This window comes from Gadus macrocephalus, chromosome 8 (assembly GCF_031168955.1).
Source record: "Gadus macrocephalus chromosome 8, ASM3116895v1".
In the NCBI taxonomy this organism is placed as follows: Eukaryota; Metazoa; Chordata; class Actinopteri; order Gadiformes; family Gadidae; genus Gadus; species Gadus macrocephalus.
In genome coordinates, this window is record NC_082389.1 from 5443704 (window position 1) to 5466224 (window position 22521).

General features: G+C 43.7%; 3 protein-coding genes across 4 annotated transcripts; 2 read left to right on the forward strand and 1 right to left on the reverse strand.

Annotated features, from left to right (window-relative positions):
* Positions 1-1460: 1460 nt before the first annotated feature.
* On the reverse strand, positions 1461-5439 carry cdc20 (cell division cycle 20 homolog). Of its 2 annotated transcripts, none has more exons than XM_060058284.1 (11): positions 5295-5439; positions 4722-4928; positions 4478-4614; positions 4288-4384; positions 4039-4161; positions 3682-3878; positions 3485-3579; positions 2542-2779; positions 2242-2367; positions 2019-2136; positions 1461-1913 (listed from the first exon to the last, which is right to left on the reverse strand). In XM_060058284.1, the coding sequence occupies exons 2-11, from the start codon at positions 4903-4905 to the stop codon at positions 1738-1740; spliced, it is 1491 nt and encodes a 496-aa protein (XP_059914267.1). In that variant the 5' UTR covers positions 4906-4928; positions 5295-5439; the 3' UTR covers positions 1461-1737. The 2 variants fall into 2 exon arrangements, with proteins under 2 accessions (XP_059914267.1, XP_059914268.1); XM_060058285.1 differs by having other exon boundaries at positions 5298-5380.
* Positions 5440-8122: 2683 nt separating this feature from the next.
* On the forward strand, positions 8123-11595 carry ppp1r7 (protein phosphatase 1, regulatory (inhibitor) subunit 7). Its single transcript, XM_060058292.1, has 10 exons — positions 8123-8280; positions 8970-9065; positions 9186-9235; positions 9353-9418; positions 9536-9666; positions 9810-9972; positions 10425-10541; positions 10660-10764; positions 10908-10994; positions 11296-11595. The coding sequence occupies exons 1-10, from the start codon at positions 8142-8144 to the stop codon at positions 11470-11472; spliced, it is 1131 nt and encodes a 376-aa protein (XP_059914275.1). The 5' UTR covers positions 8123-8141; the 3' UTR covers positions 11473-11595.
* A 1469-nt stretch (positions 11596-13064) lies between these two features.
* ubxn7 (UBX domain protein 7) lies at positions 13065-20226 on the forward strand. Its single transcript, XM_060058293.1, has 11 exons — positions 13065-13204; positions 14146-14302; positions 14454-14518; positions 14666-14731; positions 15045-15157; positions 16750-16896; positions 17051-17141; positions 17268-17398; positions 17543-18137; positions 18268-18347; positions 19055-20226. Exons 1-11 carry the CDS (start codon positions 13135-13137, stop codon positions 19214-19216), a joined length of 1677 nt encoding a protein of 558 aa, XP_059914276.1. The 5' UTR covers positions 13065-13134; the 3' UTR covers positions 19217-20226.
* Positions 20227-22521: the final 2295 nt, after the last annotated feature.

Genomic DNA, 22521 nt, shown 5'->3' on the forward strand with positions numbered 1-22521 from the left:
GCTATGGTCTGAGTTCAAATCGATTTGCTTTCTATGCACGAGATACGTTAAATAACCAATTACATTCCATAGCCTACTTTCCCTAACATTTGTAAATTAAGTCTAGTACAGTGTTGGAACGGCAAGGGATAGGCCAAGTAATCCACCTCATTAACTGCCCTTTAGTTGAAGTGCATATTCATACGCTAAATTCACAATTATTTTTTTACTTGTCACTAGTGTAAAAATGGAGCGTCCTGGGATAGATGCAGTCTATCCCAAAGCATGTCTTCATGTGTGCATTGGAATTGGTCGCTATTCTTGGAAAACTGCACAACAAATTTGCCTGCTCGACAGATTTCTGAATCACTGGTGCGTCTGAGTTGTGAATGCAAGTAGCCCTCTAGAGTGGCGAAGTCACGCCCCTTCCGATAGAGCCAAGCGAAAATATGAATGTGTTTCAACAGAGAATTATTTTCTGGTCCCAGTCTTTATAATCCCTGGATTACACATGTTTGTGGATTTAAATGATCAATTTTCATGCAAAGAAAACTAAAAAAGCGAAGCAAATGCACATTATCGAATAAGTTCGATAATGTAAGGTGTGAATCCGCTTTGTGAACTACAGCCCCTTGCTGTTCTCGACGCGAATGATATACGTCACCACCCGCACTTGGAAGTCCTGTACAGACATGGCGATCTCTCTGCTCCACTACACTGGTTTTTTCCAAGTGGAGGATAAAAGCATCGAAAGAGGTGAAAACCATAAATTGGCATGTGGAGAGTTTCATTTATGCCGATGGGGAGAGTGTCGGTGTTGTCCACGCCAGTCGAAGGGAGCGTGACGTCACATACGAGATTTCTCTACAGCCTTTAACTGAACCATTTCACAATCAACGGTCAAACTCTTGACCTTTGATTGTGAAAATATGAATTATTTAAATCCCCAAACATGTGCAATCCGGGGCATATAAAGACTGAGACCAGATAATTATTTTTTCCCCATTGAAACATTCATATTTTTCGATCTCATAGGTCCCGTGGGCACTACCGGAAGGGGCGTGACTTCGTCACTCTATTCAGTTGTATATTGCCGGGAAAAGCACGTAAAGGGTAATGTTAATCTCATATACTTCCATGTGGTACCAGCGGATGACTACAATAACCAATAGAACATCTTTACTTGGCAAACATGATCCTTTCATGAATGCCTGGAAACAGATCTTGAAAAATGGCAGCTCCTCCCAGTCCCTTGAGTTGTATGCGTGTGTTGCAATAGCACCATCTGCTGGAGTGTCCCATGGCCTACCCATTCCGCTCATGGGTGAAAGAGCGCCAGACGGAAACCATAAGGAACGTAGCTGGATGTGTAAAGTGCAATGTTCCAATTTATTTCCCGGGATGTATTTAGATACAAGGTTTACAGTAGAGCTGTGAGGGCATTGGCTCGTTTGAGACTTACATGTGACAGGAGCCATAGATAAAATGTTGGAACAATTTATTCCCCATGCTCTCATCCAGTACAATGCACAACATCAGCAGAAAACATTGTAAAACTTCCTGGCAAACATACATAAACAAGACGACTGACAAAAATAAAACAAAATAAAACCCAACTACCTTCTGATGATTCAACCATCTCATGATTAAAATATAATTTAAGTAAAAAAAGTCTTTCTTCCGCTAGGAAATAATAAAAACGGATCACATATAGTCAACGCCAATGACCCCACATTGACCGAAAAACGATCAGAGTCATCACCTAATGGTCTGGTGAATGACGCTACTGGTGGACTTCATCATCCGCGTCGCCTTCTTCTTAATGGGGTCCAGCTCAAAGCTCTTCCAGAGGCGCACCGTCTCGTCGCCAGCTACCGTGGCGACGGTGGAGCCGTCCGGACTCAGAGCCAAGTTGAGCACCCTGTCTTCATGGCCTGTCGAGGAATCATACACGGAATTAAGACGACAAGCAGAAGAGTTGACGGAGGCGAGTTGTTCCTAGGGTCGGAATGTAGAGACGTTTTAACGCTTCGACTCACCGGCGAGCTCAGCCACTTTGGTGAGGGACGGGTACTTCCAGATGACCACGTTGTTGTGGGCGTAGCCGTGGCCCGACACCAGCTCCTTGTAGTTAGGTGCAAACACCAACGAGGAGATCTGCAGTCACAGTCATCAAGTTGAGAGAGCGTGGCACATAATATAAAGCACTCAAACAGCACAAAGGAAAACACCATCAGGGTTAACAGTAACCTGGGAGGTTACCTGGGACTGTGTGTCAAGCGCACTGATACAGGAGCCACTGTTGACGTTCCAGACGCGGATGTGTCGGTCACTGGTGCCGCCGCCGGATGCCAGAATGTTTGGCTGCCATGGGCACCAAGCCAAAGCCTAAAGAAAAAAAAATACTTCTCACTGATCCATTTGGTGCAGCTTTCCCTCAGGTAACACGGCTTTGGCATTCCTGTAACGGGTAGCTCAACATTCTACACACAAGGGACGATGAACTACAACAACACACAAGCTTGAGTTATAGGTTACTTCATCCAGACGCCAATGCCTTACCTTAACTGCACCTTGGTGCTCGCTCCAGCAGTGGAGGGACTGGCTCTCGTTGCCGATGCTGCCTTCGCCAAGACCGGGCCACACGTACACCATGTTGTCGTTGCCGCCGCTGGCCAGGTAGCGGCCATCGGGGGACCACTCCAGGCCGCACACCTCCTGCGTGTGGCCCTCCAGCGTGTAGATGTGGTGGTTGGCCACCCGGACGTCGTGGTGGTGGATGTGTCCTGAACGTGACGCACTGGGGAGACGAGGGAATATGAGACCCGCACTTCAAACCGATAGCAGGTCTTCCTGATGAGTGGCCAATGTGGGGGGATGGGGTGCGTAGTGGGTGTTGGACTCCCAGTCACATTTGCGTCAACTGCAAATCTCTTTACAGACACCAGATGAGAGGAGAGCTGAATAAAGTGGTCTGTTGAAATAATATTTCCATCAATGTGTATATGTGAGGTCCCCCCTACACTGTAAAGCGTCTTTGAGGGTCTAGAAAAGCGCTATATAAAATTTCAACCCATCAATCCATGTACCCTAGGGGGTTGTGTCCTGGATGTAGGGGCACCTTTGAAAGGCATTTATTGAACAAATTGTGACACAAAATACAAATCTTAATTAGGCATTTTGTTGTACTGATAGCCTAAAAATTTGAGTAAACATTATTAAATTTAGACATTAATGGTAACCAAAGGAAGCGTGGCTATTTAGCACGTCAATGTTCATTATGACATAATGTAAACATCCATGTTTCAGTCTTGCGTAATGCACATTTCCTTACCAATACAATCACGCATAATACTTTAAAAAAAGGTTGAAACTAGACAACGTGGATCATTCAACAGCCAATCGGTCACTACATTACATACATCCTCATATTCTACAAATTGTCGGTAGTGCATGTTATCCAATCAACGGTCACACAATAGCCATGCTGCATTAGCAAGATTACCTGGACAGAATGTGGTCGTTCCAACTCAGGCTGCCCACTCTAGCAGTGTGGCTAGTCATGCTTCGCAGGCGCTTCTGATTCTCCACATCCCACAACTATGAGAGCAGAAGGGGGGTACAGGCAGGAATGAGCTACAGTCACCCCGTCATCCGTTCACCGCGTGCTCGTCAACCAGGTCTGTGCAGTCAGTCGCTCACCTGAACCTTGAAGTCACTGGTTCCTATGGCCAAGTAATTGCCCTCTTTGGTCCAGGAGACGGAGGTTATGTAGTCCTCCTCCCGCTCCATCTTCATCAACAGCGTGATTTCGCCTCGGGTGGAGTCCCACAGGTAGACGTTGTCATGTAGCGCCACAGCGAGAACGTTCCGGCTGCTCCAGTCGAGCAGGTTCAGGTCTGTTGGTTGTGGGACAAAGAGGGAGCCATATTGAATACAGGGTGTCCTCTATTCAAGAGTCAATAAATATAAACAACTGAAACGTGGTAGGAGCTTATTTGAAATTACCATATTGCAATGACTCAGTCCTTGCCAATATTGGTCAAACCATTAACTTACAAAAGTCATTTCTGAGCTCTGGAGCGTCCAAGATCCTATCAGGAACCGAAGAGATGTATCTCGTCTTTTTGACTGAAGAAGGCGTGACTTGACTGTAAAGGACCTTTAGGTTGTTTTGGTAACCTGTAGATTAGAACGGTAACATACAACATAAGAAGACTACTTTTCAATCCAGGATGGGTCAAATCAAATAGCCATTAGGACTCCCAAGAATATAGTCAAGCAAGAACATTTCTTCAATTCCGTTACCTTCGGGAGCATTCAAAGGCTTTCCACCAAGGTGCAAGATCTTTGCCTCTTCAACGGCGTACCCATTGAGAGAGACTGACCACGCCTTCTGGTTCTCCTTCAACATTCAAATAAATGTCAGCAAAATCTCAGCAATTATTCCAATAGAAAAGAGTGACGATACTAATTCCTGCTAATTGCATCTCATTACCAACGCGGGGTTGTTTGGATCCAGAGGTTCATTCTCCTTGGTTAACAGGAAGCTGGCCACATCGAGCTGCTGTCCGTTTCTGATCGGGATGAAGCGATCGCCTCCAACTTTGGATGGTGTGCATTTTTTATTTTTTCCTATTGAAACAGTGAGGCAATACGTTTTATTGAACAGCAGCATCGGCACATGTCCACTGCCCCGACAAATGTAACAGTTGCAACACTGTCAAGGCTGTTTACGTTACCTGGAGTTTTGCTTGGGGTCTTCGATGTGGTCAACGAAAGGTTGACAGACTTCCCAGGTGATGGTAAAGCGGAGGAGGTTGAGGTACTGGCTTTTCTCTGCCACCTGGCCATGGGCGCGTTTGTGATTGGCATGTCCAACTTCAAAATGCCTTGAATATCGTTTTCGAATCCGAATTGAGCCATGGCTGAGGCACTTTCCAAATGATCTGTGAATGAAGACACTGTTAACATAGGACCAAAAAACACACGGTTGCTTCTCTAGCGATAAAAAAAGTTGCATTTTAAACAGGATGGCTCCTGGGCTAAAAGGACAATACGCAACAGTCGACGATCGCGTACATGGCTGCATTGAAATATACTCAATAGAGCAGACATCCAACTATGACGATTACAACAAAATGCATGCTACCAAGTTTTTAACAAACACAGCGTTTCTATAAAGTACAAATCTGAAACAAAAACAAAACTATCTAGGTAAAACACAATTAAGCTACATATTTCTACAGTCTGTCTGTAGTCGCTATAAAGACCATTCAGCAAAGTGTTGTGAATGTAAACCAATCTTTACTCACCACACCTCAGTTAGTATTAGCCAAGCACGGCGAACCTTCCTCCCGTTCAGAAATTTTAAAATTATGAAGCACCCAACGTCTTGTTTAAATGTCCAAAAGCACTGCGCTGATTGGCCCATTCCTTTTCTTCTTCTTCTTCTTCTTCTTCTGATTAATGGCAGATCAGAGTTCTTCACTATATACCGCCACCTACTGGACTACTACACGGGAGTGTGTAGCCAGGACGTTGGCAAATGATACTTTAAATCATAAAAAATAATACAGAGAAAAAGCATACAAACAAACAAAACAAAATAAACAAACTACCAGCATAAATAAATGAATACAAATAATAAATAAAATAAAAATATATATATATTTAAGGTTAAATGCTTCTAATTAGTTCAGTATCATTAAGATACATAACAAAATACCTGCTTATTTTTCCCTCCATTCCTTGCTCCTGTAAAATATTGTGAATGTCATTTTCTTCATCCAGTTCTTTCAATTTCTGCCTGTGCTGGTCAAATTTCTTACATTTAAATAAAACATGATTAACATCCTCTACAATTTTGCACTCGGAGCAAAATTGCTTAAATCCAATATGACCTAATCTCAACCTTGTTATTCCAACTTCTTCATGTCGGTTTAGCCCCTTTGAGGTGATTATTTTCCCTCAAATACTGCTCTGGTTCCTATGGTAGTATCTGGCTGTGCTCTCTGACTCCCATTCATCTTGCCACCTTAACATAACCTCTGATTTAATTAATGATATGGCATCACCTTTGCCCAATGGAATGTGAATATCTGTTTGGTCTAGCTAATTTATCAGCAATTTCATTACCATAGATTCCATAGTGGGCTGGAATCCAACAGAACTGTATAACTAAACCAAGGCTTATAATACTTAAAAGAAGATGCTTTACCTCTGTTACCAAATCTTCACGTATTGAAATATCTGTTATAAAACTTTGTAGTACTGCCATAGAATCAGTACATATAACTGATCTAAGAGATTTAGTACCACCCATCTAAGAGCGGTTATTATTGCAGTCATCTCTATTGAGTATGCTGATAAAAAGTCACTCACTCTACATCCATATCCTTTTTCAAATTCTGGAATATATATACCAATATCACATTGCCCTTTGGGATCTTTAGAACCATCTGTAAATATTTTCAGGTATCCATAGTATGAAGTAAGAAGCAGGCTTGAGCAAAACTTTGCTTGGTGAGATGCTCGCTTTTTTCGGTTAATAAATCAATGTTTACCTCTGGATCAGGGAGCAGGAATACAACTTAAAGCTAATGCTGGACCATACTTTAATTCTTTCAATCCATACTCATTCACTAAATTGTCAATATTCCAACCAAATCCATTGGCCTTTTTAGTCTATTCCCAACAATCACTAAGCACTGAAATTGATCGTTTGTTAACACTTCCTTTTAGTCTAACCCAGTATGTTAAAGACAATTGCTCATACCTTAAGTGAATTGGGGCTTCCTTAAATTCTACTAAGGCGCTTGTAGGAGTTGTTCTAAAAGCACCTAGGGCAATCCTCAAAGCCTTAAACTGCATTCTTTCAATTTTCTTGAGGGATGTCTTACATGCTAAGATACAACCATAATCAATTGTTGATCTCATCAATGCTTTATATATGTAAATCAGTGACTGCTTGTCTGCTCCCCAACTATGCCCTGTAACCATTCTCAAAAGATTAGTTACCATTTTACACTTTGTTTAGATATAATCAATGTGATATTTCCATGTGAGTTTGGCATCCAACGATATTCCCAAGTAGGCCTACTTACATTTTTCACTTCTAACAAGTTGCTAATTATAGACTAGAGCATAATTTTGTAAGTTTCAGGGAGATTTTTCTTAGTAAAATATCCAACCTGTGATTTTGAAGCAGAAAATGTAAAACCCCAATCAACTCCCCACTGTTCAAGTATATGAATGTCCTTTTGAATCTTATCATTAATGTATGAAATGTTGCGTCCTCTGCTCCAAATCACAGCATCATCTGCATATAATTCATTATTCTCTCCCAGTTTGTCATATATGTCATTAACCATTATGTTGAACAAGATGGGACTTATAACACTCCCTTGAGATTGGCCCATTCAACACTATTGCGATCTCTACGTCAAGTCACAACCCTGTGATTGGTTGTAATCAACTTCCGGGAAGAACAACGTAGTAATGCTTTTATTCCTTGGTAGAATGGTATCGCCATCTTCAGGCCAAAGTGTGTATACTTAAATCACTTCTTACCGACAATTTGTACCAGTTGTTTTTTTTGCCTATAAAGGGGTTATTACATAGCCTATATAACAGTGCGCGTTGACTCCTGAATTGTAATAGGGCATGGGTGGCGAAGAAATGTACCAACAAATAAAGTACATCTATGTCAGATTTCGCTTGGCTCACTTTAGATTCAGAGATTCAGACTTTATTGTCATTGTGCAAACTTGTACAATGAAATTGGGGTGGTGCTCACTACCCATAGTGCAAAATAAAGCAGTGCAAAAAGCAAAAATACAAACACAAACAACAGCAATAGGCACAATAAATATAAATATGCAGACATAACATATAAGTGTCTTTTTTTTAAATAAATAAATATGGTAGAGGATTTCACATGTCCATTGGGGGGGGGGGGGGGGGGGGGTCAGGCGTTAAGTAGACGAATTGCCCAGGGGTAGAAGGTATTCCTCAGCCTGTTTGTCCGGCTCCCAGTAGACACAACTTGTACTGAAACTATCAACAGAGCTGACTATATATAACATATACGGGGATATTCTATGATCGCCGAGGACTTTTGCGTGTTTTGAGGTCTTGTGTCTCTGCGCACTGGGCGCCAGATGTGCAGCCCTCTGAGCGGCGGTCGAAGGCGGGTCTCCATCAAACATGGCAGCCCTCTGATTGGCTGGGTGGCGGTAGAGGGTTGGTCTACACGAAACATGGCTTCCCTGTCTACTGGAGAGCCTCAAGAAATGGAAGGTAAATACATGTTTATCATCTGATTTCTCCCCGTGTTGTGTTTGCGTCATGAGTCACCGCTCGACAGGCACCCCGTCTCTTTAATGATGTGTGATCGTTGTGGATGTGTGCGTTGTATGGGAGTAAAAAGCATCCCCTGGACGTGAGGCTGATATCAACAACAAGACTGCCTGGTGTTGTTCTTCATTGGGCTACCTCACAATACCTGAGAGCGAACGTTACACCGGCTTTCCAATGTGTGTCAGTTGCTCATACGTATATTATTTAAGGACTATCATCCTATTTCCTGACATTAACTCACTTAGTGTCTTATTTTAATTTTAAATGGCAGTATGGCCATCGAAGCTTAGCTTGCGAGCTAGCCTATAATGGGTATCTCCCATGATTTGCTTACATTCGCTATCAGTGTACTCTTTTGATCATTTAGATTCGCGATGTAAGACGTAGGGCAACCATAGATTAAGGTTGCTCTTCCGTTAAACATGTTATGTCAAGGATATTTAAATATAATATGAATCTTTTAAGTTTTGTGTGACGTGTGTATGGAGTGTGTTGGCAACTTGAGGCCTCCGGCGAGCATATTGGTGACTATAATCGCTTGGGTCCATTGCGTCGTAATCGTTGTAGCCACTGCAGATGTCAATGGTTTGAAGCACAGCTCTGAACATCTTTCCCGGTTAAATCTCTAGTGGATCGGCGTGGCGAGTCTGAAGAGTCAGGAGATGAAGAAACTCGGAGGAAGAGTATCAATGGCGAGCAGGACACCACTCAGCCATCTACCTCAAGTAACCATTTTTGTTTGAACAACACCATATGTCTAAATGATCATTACAAAAGTCATTTAAATAGATATTTAAAGTGCGAGTAAGACCTACATGTTATTATGTTTTATGTTTCATTTAAAGAGGAGTCCCCAGTTGATATGGAGACGATAACCCTGGACCCTGATGAAGAAGTAAGACATTTTTGGTATTTGTTAGTTTACTTGACAATTGTTATAAGATGTTTCTGCGTCATTGTTCGTTTGTAAATTAGGATCCACGAATAATGGTTGCTTATTGTCTTTTTTAAGGATGTTGATCTCGTTCACTGTCGCATTGGGAAGATCGAAGGATTGGAGGTGTTACAGAAGGCCAAAGTAAGTGGTTTAATCGGGTCTGTTACAATTTAAGGTTTTGTTGAATGTCGTAGTCATGCTTATGCGATCATATTACCGATTAACATTTTTTTGTGTTCCTCTCCTCTTCCTATCCAGACCCTCTCCCTACGCCAGAATCTCATCAAAAAAATAGAAAATCTAGATGGCCTAAGATCACTGCAGGAATTGGACGTCTACGACAATCAGATACGCAAGCTGGAGAACCTCCAGAATCTCACAGAACTAGAGTGAGTCCGACAGTACTGCCTTACTGCCTGGATCCTCTACATAATCCTCCATAGCCTATTCACTTTGGCTGTATAGTGGACAAATGTCTGGATCTGTGCGCTATTTGGACCAATGGCTGTCTTGCTTTTCCCTTTTATATTAGGCAGCTTGACGTTTCCTTTAACGTTTTGAGGAAGATTGAGGGGCTGGAGCGGCTGACCAGAATAAAGAAGCTGTTCCTGCTTCACAACAAAATAAGCACCATCGCCAACCTGAACCACCTAACCAGTCTGGAGATGCTGGAGCTTGGCTCCAACCGGATCCGGGTAAGATAGTCAGCCCCTGGGAAGGCTGTGCTCAATAATGAATTGTCCTCGGTCATTGAATGACAAAATATGTATGTTTTGAAAGGACTCTGTGAACATGTTAAATTGTGCATAATAAATAAATGATAGCAAATGCCTGTCGACCAATAGCAACACTGATAGCAAATAATAGAAAAACTGTCTACCAATTCATTTATTAATCGTTCCTGCAAGACACCTTACCTTAACTGCTCCTGGTGAGCTGGCTTTTCCTTCCATGGTTCACTCCGCGCCGCGGTCAGTGAGTGAATATATGTATAAATGGGCGAATTGTAAACGGCCTTGGGGGGGGGGGTCACAGGTTAGAGAAGCGCTATGTAAATACAGTCCATTCATCATATCCATATAAAGATAACATTTAGAGACCATACACTGATTTCTAAGTGTCTGTTGTAATGTTGTTGCCTGCGCAGATGATCGAAAACTTGGACAGCCTGGCCTCTCTGCAGAGCCTGTTCCTGGGAACCAATAAGATCACACAGCTACAGCACCTGGAGGGCTTACATAATCTCACAGTTCTCAGCATTCAGGTACACCTTTGATTTTCAACACATTCTTTCTGTAGGTTTGAGCAATGGTGTAATGCACAGTATATTTAAACGTTCACAGACACTTGTATAGATTGTGTTTTATTGTTTATGCCCCCAGAGTAATCGCATCACTAAGATGGAGGGCCTGCAGGGCCTCTGCAACTTGAGGGAGCTTTACCTGAGCCACAACGGCATCGAACTCATAGAGGGGCTGGAGAACAATGTGAGTCATACGAACGCCAGTGGCACGGGCCCGTAGTCCTACCCAGTCCAACCATCGGCAGTACAATACCTTGGACCGTCGTGGACGTTGCCGCATACCTTATCCTTTTTTTTTTTGCTTTCTGTCTTTTGTCTCTTCCACAGAAAAAGTTAACGACTTTGGACATCGCGGCCAATCGAGTGAAGAAAATAGAAAATATCAGCCACCTGACGGAACTACAAGAATTCTGGGTACGACAACCCAGTGAGAAAGGGATGAAATCTGAGTGGAATTAAAACTGAAATTCCACGCGTCATTTGGTGTTGAAGTCATTGCATGTGTCATGGGAACTTGATCAGGGAGCGGCCAGAAGAGGGAATTTATCCTCATGAAAAAGGGGCTGGCTTTCTTGTAGCTCTTCCACTATAGCGCCTGATCATAAATAATGATGTATTAATAAGCATACACAAGCTTGTTGGCGGGGGGGGGGGGGGTCCGTTGAATAAAGCTGATGTCCCTGTCCCCCCCGTAACCCCATCCTCTCTCCCTCAGATGAACGACAACCAGATAGAGAACTGGTCCGACCTGGACGAGTTGAAAAACGCCAAGACCCTGGAGACAGTGTATCTGGAGAGGAACCCGCTGCAAAAGGACCCCCAGTACCGACGGAAGATCATGCTGGCACTGCCCAGCGTGCGGCAGATCGACGCCACCTTCATCCGCTTCTGAGCCGCGGCCTCGCGGATCCTCCCGCCATGAGCACTCCCCCCCCCCGCCCCCATCTCTTTTTCCGAAATACCAGACCTCACGTTCCAAAACCTGCCTCATAGACATCAAACCACACGCACACAAACACGCAAACATGCACACAACACACTGACACACACGCATGCAACAGACGCACACACACACACACACACACACACACATACCTACACACGCACAACAGACGCGCACACACACACACACACAACCACACATGCTCCTTCCCCCTTACTTATACACAAATAAAAATGTATACACTTTGAAGTTAGAGTTCTGCCGTGTTCACCCACTCCAAAAAAATAAAAACGTGTATGCAGCCATGCATAACTGTATCTATGCTGTTGTCTAACAAGAAGTGTGCTGATTTGATTGGCTGGATCTGAAATTTGTGAAGAGGCAAAGAGGGGATGCCTCTCATATTTCCTAATTTGTCTCCAGCTATTATATTTTTGCTTGCATGATACACTATTGGAGTCCTCCTCTTTCACCCCCCCCCCCCCCCCACACACACACACACACACACACACACATTATTTTACCACTTTATGTTTGAAGTTTCACTGCAATCTAATCAGAGACAAAATGGGGCATTTCAAAAGATTTTGGGAAAGGAGGAGACTTCTACCTCACCAAGTACCAGGTACTTCCCACAATGGGTACACCAGTTCATGAAGCATCTGAGAATAGATGACCTTGGGGTGTTGCGCATTGACACAACTAAATACTATTTGTTTTAGAATCCTATTATTTAGACTAAAACGTCACAGTCCTGTAAATATCACAACTCTAAGCTCAATGGGTCATTTGTATTACCCTGGTGGGTAGTCACGATCTGTTGCATAATTTGACAGATGAAAATAAAGTCATAGACAGTGCATGTGGTTATTATGGTAGGCTACTTGTCAAGTCTTGACAGCCTATTAGAAGTAAATGTGTATTCAAATAAAGATCATATCGCTCCCTGTGATTGTTGCTAGCTGTATATCTTTTTCTAAATTCAACATGAGGAGATTGCTTGTCTCAACAAGCGTATGGTTGCAGTATAAACTTTACATGAGAGGCACTAGTACAAGTACAGTCCCTTTTTTGGATAATTTATTATTGTTAAACTTAACCAACTTTTTCAGATTGTTTACAGATTCATATCGGTCTTTCTTAATTGACTATCGAACTATATAGAGTAGTCCTATACCGACTTGCTGTACTATTGTGTAGCGTTGGCCAACAGAGGGCCGATTTAGGGCCTGAAGTGACTCATTGATTTGTTGATAGAATCTAGAAAAATCAAATACATTTAGTTTATTCATCAAGGTATGTATCAGTGAACAGTTGAAAAACCAGAGTATTCCGTTTTGAAGTAGTATATCATCACAAAGTGCATGTTGATGATGTTTAATATAACATAACTCATAGCTTAATAATAATATCAACTAATAATAGTTGAATGATGTAAAATATACATTATTATTGCAAAGCTCCAAATGCATTTTTCAAAAGCATTCGTTCCTTCAAAAAATACATCTCCCACAATGCAAAACAAAACCTTCGGTGACGACGGGGCATTGCGCCAGGGAAAGGACGGCGGAACGCACGCGCAACATTTGTGTTGTTGTTTGTGGCGGTAAGATGGCGGCGCTCGGAGATTCATCAGCTCCGGGGGTGAATGGGTTAATACAACAATTCACAGCAATCACAGGTAAATAAAATATTTTTATTTGTGTTTGGGCCACACGGTAACCATTTACTATCCCCCCGAGCAGCTAATCCGCCTAAGCACCTGAAATGTACTGCGCAGGAAACAAAATGGGCATGGATGTGTTGTACTGCCCCCTGTCAATGCTCTGCATTGGAAAGAGAAAAGCCAGTCACGGCTGACAAGTACGTGGGTCTCTGGCTCATAAACTTAAAAGTCAAACGGCGTGGGGAAGGTGTTTTCCTTTCACGTGTGCCAAAATATAGCTTTCAAACACACTCTACACGTGCAGTCTTATCACAGCGAGGTGACGTTCGCCAAACTTGCTCGATCATCTTTCGGATTGCATGTTTGAATATCTGGAATGGACGTCGGGTGTGCAACATTTTCCCTGACGAGCAGAGAGAGAGCAGTGCTAGCTCTCTAGGCTCCGCCTAATGTTCCTGGTAGCAGGCTGGAAATGAAAGCCCCTCACTTTTTGGTGGCATGATCGCAGTACGAGCGCTCAACCGTTCAATGATATGAGAAAAGTTACCAAACTTCGCTGTAACGCAGTATATTTTTTATTTATGTGAATACACCATCGGTTTGAATGGATGATGAAAATGAAAGGGGTTCCTTGGAGATGATACTTGCAATGTGAAGTGAGCATGCGCAGTTCAGTACTTTCAACACATGAACTAAACCGTCGGTACAGGTCGGGTCATGTGCACGGGTGGCTTGTAACTTCCACATATAATATCTCCCACAATACGACCATATAATATACAAAATATCATGCATCATGTTAATAACGCTTTTAGCCATTGGATGATAAAAATGCACTATTGTGTCCAACATGGTAGTGGGGTTCAACATGTTAATTCTGCTGTAGTGTCCTCCTCGTTCCACATGTTGATCATATCATTGGGTCTTTATTATATCTTCTTATGGTTCTTTTCTAGGAGCTACAGAGAGTATAGGAAAACATATGCTGGAAGCATGCAACAACAACCTAGAGATGGCCGTCACCATGTTCCTGGATGGAGGTGGCATCGCCGAGGAGCCCAGCACCAGTTCTGGATCTGCGGCGGCTTCGGGCAGCAGAGCTCCACCTGAAGAGTAAACAGATCTCTTATTCAACACCTACCCTCACTGTGTTGTATATTCTGCACTTTAAATATGACTTATTTTGTTAAACGTGTTATGGTCTAACACGGTGCTACTTGGTGGATGTTTGCAGTACAGGCTGATGTCGCCTTATGTTTTACAGTGAAGTACGTGCGCCGATTCCCCAAAAGCAAGACATATTGGTGGAGCCGGAGCCACTGTTCGGAGGTACGCTTCTCATTATCTGTGTTTGGCGCCTCACACTTCTTAGCGATCGACTCTGTCGCATTGTTCTGTTATTTTGTTCTTATCGCCGACACGTGATTGTCATTTGACGACCTTGACTGTTACCCCTGACCCGCATATCCCATCCAGTGCCAAAACGGAGACGTCCTGCACGCTCCATCTTCGATGGCTTTCGGGACTTTCAAACGGAAACAAGTGAGTTTCCTCATTGTCTTTTGTTTTTTAGTACTTTCTTAAAGGGAAAGTTCACAGATTGTCATTGTTTACCTCGTTTTCATGTCTGTCAACGTTTAGCATCCTCTAAAATCATCCTCTAAAATCGAGAAATAAGGTTGGAAACCGGTGAACTGCCCCTTTTCAGACAGACTAGTCAAGAGTATTTAACTTGAGCTCTTAAACTCAAGTTAGCACTTAAGTTAAGGTATTTAAGTAGGGGAAATGACTCAAACCTTAGTCATAGTGGTCGTCTTCTAGAACCTCACCTGGGGTGGATGGTGTGTTACTCCAGTCCGACAGGAACAGGAGCTGAGGAACGGCAGCACGGTGGACAAGAAGCTGAGCACCCTGGCAGACCTTTTCCGCCCCCCCATCGAGCTCATGCATAAAGGAAGCTTTGAAACGGTAAGGTTTTGGTTTGGCCGGACTATTTCTTTATTCGTATTGAATTGCATCAAACGTTTTGTTGGGTTGTATTGGTAACAGACCAGATAAAGCTGGTTCATAGAAGAAGCCATCAAGTCATTTGATATATACGATAAATTCAAAGATGGATTTACTTTAGAAAAAACATACATATATTCGATAAGAAACGTTCTTTTTAAACGGCAGTAGCTAGATTTCCATATTAGTAAACTAAATTGCAGGTTATCGTTTTAGTTATGGTCTTAATAGTGGATTATTATAATTATTTAGTAATTTGTGACAGTTCTGCTCAACAGCACTTCCTAGTAGGGCTGCTTGATTATGAAAAGAATCATAATCACAATTATTTTGCTCAAGATTGAAATCACGATCATCGCATCCATCTTTCTGAGAACTTTGAAATTGTGTCTTAAGAAAATACACAAAACGGTAAAAAAGAAAATGATCAAATTAATGTACAGACATGTATCCAGCTGTTCTTTCTATAAAACATTTAATAAAAAAGTAGAAAAATAGAGTATATTAGTTTTGTGATCGTTTGACGCTAAAATCGAAATCGAGATCGAAATTCGATTAATCGCCCAGCCCTACTTCCTAGTTACTGGAGAAAAGTGGAGGTGCCTTTAATTTGTGAAAGGTTTATAGGATTATTAAAACAGTGTAGCATGTAGTTAATTTTTTTTCATGGAATTGACAGAAAATGGACTATCCTGTCTATAACGCACATCCCTAGCTCTGTGTGTGACGGTGACGATAGATTGGAATTTCAATTAATTTAAAAGTTTTGGTTGGTGAAAACTCCCCTACAACATCACTGAAGCATAAACCGTATCCTGGTAAACCCCCCCCCCCCCCCCACACTTACAAATAAGTTTTAAAGCATTTCAACTTTTGGTCCATTTATAAAACATTCAAAATAAGAAACATGTAACAAAAAGTTTTGAATCTCCTAACTGCGCACATGCAAAGCAATAGCGATCGCTTTCCCGTAATTTGACCTACATAAAGTAACAGTATATGAAAGCTGACCCTCCATTGATTCCTACAGTCCAAACCATATCACTCTGTGACAAAAACTGACAAATAACCAATCAAGAACAAACCTCACATTTCTTTTCTACAAACAAAAATGATGTCTTATTTTGGTAGTTTTTTTCCTCAAAGTTGACTTTGATTGCATTAAACCACAATAAACAGGTAATCCAGTGTCTAGGAGCAATTTTCAAGTCACAGTGTTTAATACAATCAATTGCTAAGAGAAAAAATGATTGATTGCCTTCAATTAGAACAGATTACTTCATCACCATCTGGTGGCCATATAGTGTGATTGCGAATGTTTGGCTTGGTGTCACTGTCATTCAGTTATATCTGCCCTGACCTTTCAATAGAGGGGTCAAGTTTTTAAATTGTACAGTCTGTTCTCAAGATACCTACCTGCTTGTGTCTCATAAAGGTTGTATTGTCAATTCTACATTGGATTTATTGATTTATTGAGAGCCCTGCTGGTGGGTGTGCTGAAATCTCGCTTGAAATACACATCAAGTGTCCGTAATGTGACGTTGGTGTTTCAGGCGAAAGACTGCGGGCAGCTGGAGAACAAGTGGCTGATGATCAACATCCAGAACGTGCAGGACTTCGCCTGCCAGTGTCTGAACCGGGACGTGTGGAGCAACGAGGCCGTGCGGACCATCATCAGAGAGCACTTCATCTTCTGGCAGGTCCGTCTCATGTCCACTAGTCACGCCACCTCGCGATGAACCACTCTCCCCATCCGAGGAACCCACACACCTCCGCATGTGCCGTAATGCTTCGCTTCCCAGACTGATTCGTTTTTGTTGTGGTATTCACAGTTGTACATCCTCTCTATCACAGGTGTATCATGACAGTGAAGAGGGCCAGAGGTACATCCAGTTCTACAAGCTAAACAAGTTTCCCTATATTTCGATTCTCGACCCTCGGACAGGTGAGTCTTGACAAGGGGGCGGGGGGGGGGCCTTCAGGCCGTACGGATGCTTTAGATGTGCTGTGATACAGACCACGAACGGACCGTTATATGTCCATGACCACCAAAACCCGTCGCCCCGTTCAGGTCAGAAGATGGTGGAGTGGAACGAGTTAGACGTGGCGTCGTTCCTGGAGCAGGTCACGGGCTTCCTGGCCGAGCACGGCCAGCTCGACGGGCCGTCGTGCAACGCTCCGCCCGCCAAACGAGCGCGCTCCGTGAGACTCTCCCTTAAGGCCTCTCTTAATCAGGCTCCTCCCACGTGTCTGTTTTTCAAATGCGCTCATGGCGGACTTAAGTTGACCGAGTCTCTTCCTTCCTCCCCCCCCCCCCGCACCCCTTGTTGTGGTTTTGTGCCTCAGGAGAGTCTGATCGACGCCAGTGAGGACAGCCAGCTGGAGGCGGCCATCCGGGCGTCCCTGCAGGAGACCCACTACGAGTCCGCCGCCCTGGACGTCCCCGTCTCCCCCCAGTCGGAGGCGGAGGAGGACTCGGAGGCGGAGCCCTTCTCCGACAGCGAGGGCCTCATCTCCATCGACGGCTCCGACAACGACGCGCCCGAGCCCCCCGTGCAGCAGATGCCCGCGTCGTCGTCGACCTCGTCGAGCCGACGGCCCGCTGCCGCCGCCGCCGCCGCCGCCGCCGCCGCCGCCCCTCCCACCTCCTCCTCTTCCTCCTCTTCCTCCTCGTCCGCCTCCTCCACCCCGCAGCCGCTCGGTTCCAACAGCGCCCCCGCCTGCCACAGGAAGTCCCCGCGCAAAGAGCACAGCCACAGGAAGGAGGAGAGCAAAAAGAACCACCTAGAGCGGCCGGCGGAGGCGGCGCTGGCGGCCCGCACTAACTCTGAGCCGCCGGCGCCGCTGCCGGGGGAGAACCACTGTTCCACGGCGGCCCAGAGCACGGCGCCGTCAGGCGCCGCCAGGCCCTCGGACTCGGACGGACCCGACGCCGACGACGGTACGAGGAGACACACCGCCGGCTGTCTTGTCTGTGTGTGTGTGTCCATGTTGGTGTGGATGAGTGAAGTGGCGTGTAACGCTGTTGGCCTGAAGTCTGACCGTTGGCGTGTGACCGTATGTTCCTGCAGGTCCGAAGGCCAGGTTGATGCTTCGCTACCCGGACGGTCAGAGAGAGCAGATTGCACTGTCTTCCAAAGCCAAATTGATGGTGAGAGTGCAACTTATTTAGCGTTCAGCGTCTTAATACAAAAATAAAAGATGGATTAATTTTGTGAAGGGCATAATGGAAAGCAATGTTTGTATTTTCCGATGACTAAACGGTGGATAGACGCTTGCCTGTGATGCCTTACTCTTGCAGCCTTGTCCCAACCAAAAGGCTCAAACAAGGACTCTTTACTAAAACATCTGAGTGGCGGAGAAAGTTCCCCTGCCTTACACGCAAATAGTATGCATGAATAATTATATGGGTTGTAATAATTATACGACCAACCCTTCAGGTCTACTGTACCACAGGTAAGCATCCATCTTCCCGTCGCCCAATGGAAATTATTTGAGGACAGCATTGCTGCTTTTAATTTTTATTGGGACTGTAGACCATAATAGCAAGTATTTTGGCTCCTCCTAGCTGAGTGTCGAGGTGTCCCTGAGCAAGGCATCTAACCCTTACTTCTCCCGACGAGCTGGCTGTCAGAGTGTGTATGTGTGTGCATGAATGGGTGAATATTAGGCTAAATTGAAAAGCGCTTTGAGTGGCCTCTGGATAGAAAAGCGCTGTGTAAATGTAGACCATGCAGTCGATTTGAGGACAACATTGCTGCTTTTTACTTTTTTATTGGAACGGTAGACTGTATGTGGCCGATGCCGCCCTTTTTTATGATATTGTGTGTTATTGAGGTTCTGATTCTCTCTCCTCAGGCCCTGGTCAGACACGTCCAGTCTAAAGGTTATCCCAATGAACGCTTTGAGCTCGTCACCAACTTCCCCAGAAGGAAACTCGCACACTTGGACTACGACATGACCCTGCAGGACGCTGGGCTTTGTCCACAGGAAACTGTGTTTGTGCAGGAGAGGAACTAGCTTACTTAATTGACCACCCGCCCCCCACTCCACCCTTCAACACATGCACCCATCCTCTGATAGATCCTCTACTCATTACAGATGATTGGCCAGGGATCATGTCATTGGCCTTATCCCTTTTTAACACTTTTTTTTTTTTTTTTTTGTCGAAATTAGGCGCTCTATTACTGGGACATGTTTGAGTGGATGGACTGATTACCTTTTTTTCTCTCCCCCATTACTTTTCCACTGGCTTGAATACCGATGTACTCTACTGGCAGCCTAAACCTTTTTGTAGTGTGAAACATATGGCCAGTCAGGTGTTGACACCAGCAATCTCCAAAATGTGGTTCTACAGACCCCTTGTTATTTTTCGTCATGTGTATTTCATCTCGACCAACCCTGTATTTTTGTTTTTTCATCGCCCCGACTCGTTCCAACTGTTATCCAGATGGAACACATTTGATAACGTTCATATAAAGTTCCATGCATCTAACAAGAGAGGGGATATTTGATGAGACACTGCAGAGCCACTGGATTTCACCAGTGTCTGTGGTGTCATCTCTTACTTTCCGGCTGTTTGTAACAGTTTTTCTGTACCTGGGAGGGTGATGGAAAGAAAGGCTTTTGTAAGCATCTGTTTGTACCAAATGTTACCGTTGTAGTTATTAAGGCGAGGGGGACATGGAAACAATGGTTCTGTGAATTGGAAAGGACTTTAAACGTGTCTCACTATCCCCAGCGAAGAACTGAAGATCTCGGAAGATCGGTAGATCTGCACATTTGTACTCGAGTTTCTATTGGTTCATTTTAGACTAGAAGATGAGATTTGAGAGTTTCTGCCTTTTGATACAAAAGTGAATGAATGAGGAGCTGTTCATATCATTGATCAGTCCTGCTTTGTACAGGCGTGGTGTAGAGATGATATTTAGTTGTAGTAATTGTTCATTCAGTTTTTTTTTTCTTTTTTTTATATGTTCTGCCAGGCAAATATGCTGATGCTGAAATATAATCATCGAAACCAAAATAAATATGTTTGGTCTTCTCTTAAATTACCAAACCTCCCAACAAGCAAAAATTCCAAATACACAAAAGGGATGGGGGAGCAAAGCTTACATTAGGAATGTGTTCTTTTGAGTTTTGACTGCTATCCAAATACCCTTCAATAAACACACTGAGTCAGAGTTCTGGTTCAGAGCTACAGAGGGATAATTGTAGGCCATTTCTATAACTAGACGGTAGATGATACGATTTTAGCATTATTGGATTATAATCAAACTTTTCAAACCCAGAGAAGTTTGGGACATGTAACTTTAAATGACAGAACGAAAACACATGCGTGATATCAAGCACCTTTTGGGTGAACAAGTTGAGTGTTTGGCCTTTCCAGAAAGCTTTTGCGGTCTGTAGTGGCTAAAACTCCCTTGTGCATTCGTAAATAGCTCTGAACATATTCAGTCGATTGACCGCACTAACACGGCCTATTTAGTAATCAGCTTTTCCAATGAGGCGTATCGGTTAACGGGTCAGAGATGAAAGCAGCATATCTGCAGCTGATCAAACAATGGTCTCGAGGGGGGATGGGGGGGGGGCTCAACCACCCCCTCTTCTAAGCAAACTCCAGCTCTGTCAAAATGTTAACCCTAACCCCACACCCTCCTACCCCACATTTCTTGGCTGTTACCTTTCAGAGTAGTACCACAGCAATGTGCGGGGGAGAGCCTATATAATAATTAATAATGAGTTGCATTTATTCCAGGTACTCAAAGTGTGTGTGTGTGTTTTGAGCACCCACCTGGTTGATGCATAACGTAAGGTATTTGCGATAGCATACTGACTGTCCATTGGAGAGGTGAGTTTGGATGCAATCCGATGAGAGACCAGGTGATGATACTGTTTGGGTGGGTACAATATACATCATATTATATTTGGAGTATGAAAGAGGGCCGTAGACCACGAGTATCAATGGGCCTATTATCTAACAAGGGAGACGACTCCAACCCTTGTTCAGGCAGACCTCAGTTGGTTCTCGGAAGGACTGGTCAATGAAAGTTAAAGTTTGACCAATGTGCCGTCTGGAAGCACTTTGCGACTGCAGAGTTAATTTGTGTTGGGGTTTGCGATATTTAAAAGCACGCAAATAAAAGTTTTTTGGTGAATTAGCTGGATTACTGTTTGTAATCGCAGGACACTTAAATGTTGACTGAGAAACTGCTTAGAATTTTAACACAAAGGACAAACAGCAGGCTTTGGATGTTTAAAACGCCCCCCTGCCCCCCCCCCCCCCCCCTCACACACACACAGTTTTAGACTTTGTACACCCTCACTCTGTAATCACACAATCAGATAAATGTGACTAACTCTTACAACAGGGAAAAACGCAATCGTCTCCAAATCATCCAATCAAATTATTGCAAAATCGCTATGATTTTGCAATAATTGGTTGATCTGAGGTTGCAGAAGCAAGCTGACGCCACCACCGCATCAACACAAACGGTCAAATGATAGAAATGAACCATACCCTGTCAACTTCCAGAAGAACCCTGGTGTTTCTGTGGTAGCCTATCCCTTGACCCCATCTTTCCATGGTGTTTCAGTGTGCAGAGCCTTTAATATTGAGTTAAAGGTTCAGCTTGGTGATTTATTTAAACCATGCAATCTCCTGGCTGAAAATATGCTCTGAATATTAGGGAGAAATGCTGAGTGATGTACATTAAATATTTGTGTTTTGGAAATATTAATCCTAATGATGATAAGAATAAATATACAAATGATCTAATTCTTGTAACATTGATAGTATTCAACTGAACTGGCATTTGTATACATTCTCTTGCACCGAGAGACTTCTCCCTTCCTCAATCTGATTTTGCATTAGGCCTACTTAGTGGCTGCTTAATTACTGACTTCTTTGATTTGTCGATTCCTTTAGGTGTCTTTCCATTACAATTAGGGCTTTTAGCAGACGCTTTTATCCAAAGCGAATTGCATCGGTTATTACACACATTGACAGACCGACGGCAGGGACAACCATGCAAGGCGACAGCCAGTTCGTCAGGAGCAGTTATGGGTTAAGTTTCTTGCTCAGGTGCTGGGGATCGAACGTGCAACCTTTTGGTTACACAACTGCTCTTGCTCCTGAGTTAAGCGGACCGCTGTCAGTGAGGCGTCAAACCTGTTTTCTAAAAGAGAACGTCTTTCAACATCAGCAACTATGCTTCCATGCTCTGCAGGATCCGAGGAAAAGCCACGTCTAGGTGGGGGTTGGCAGACACCTAGGTGGCGTGTCTTCATCTTTGCAACAGTCTGCTAGGATGCAAGACAGCTCA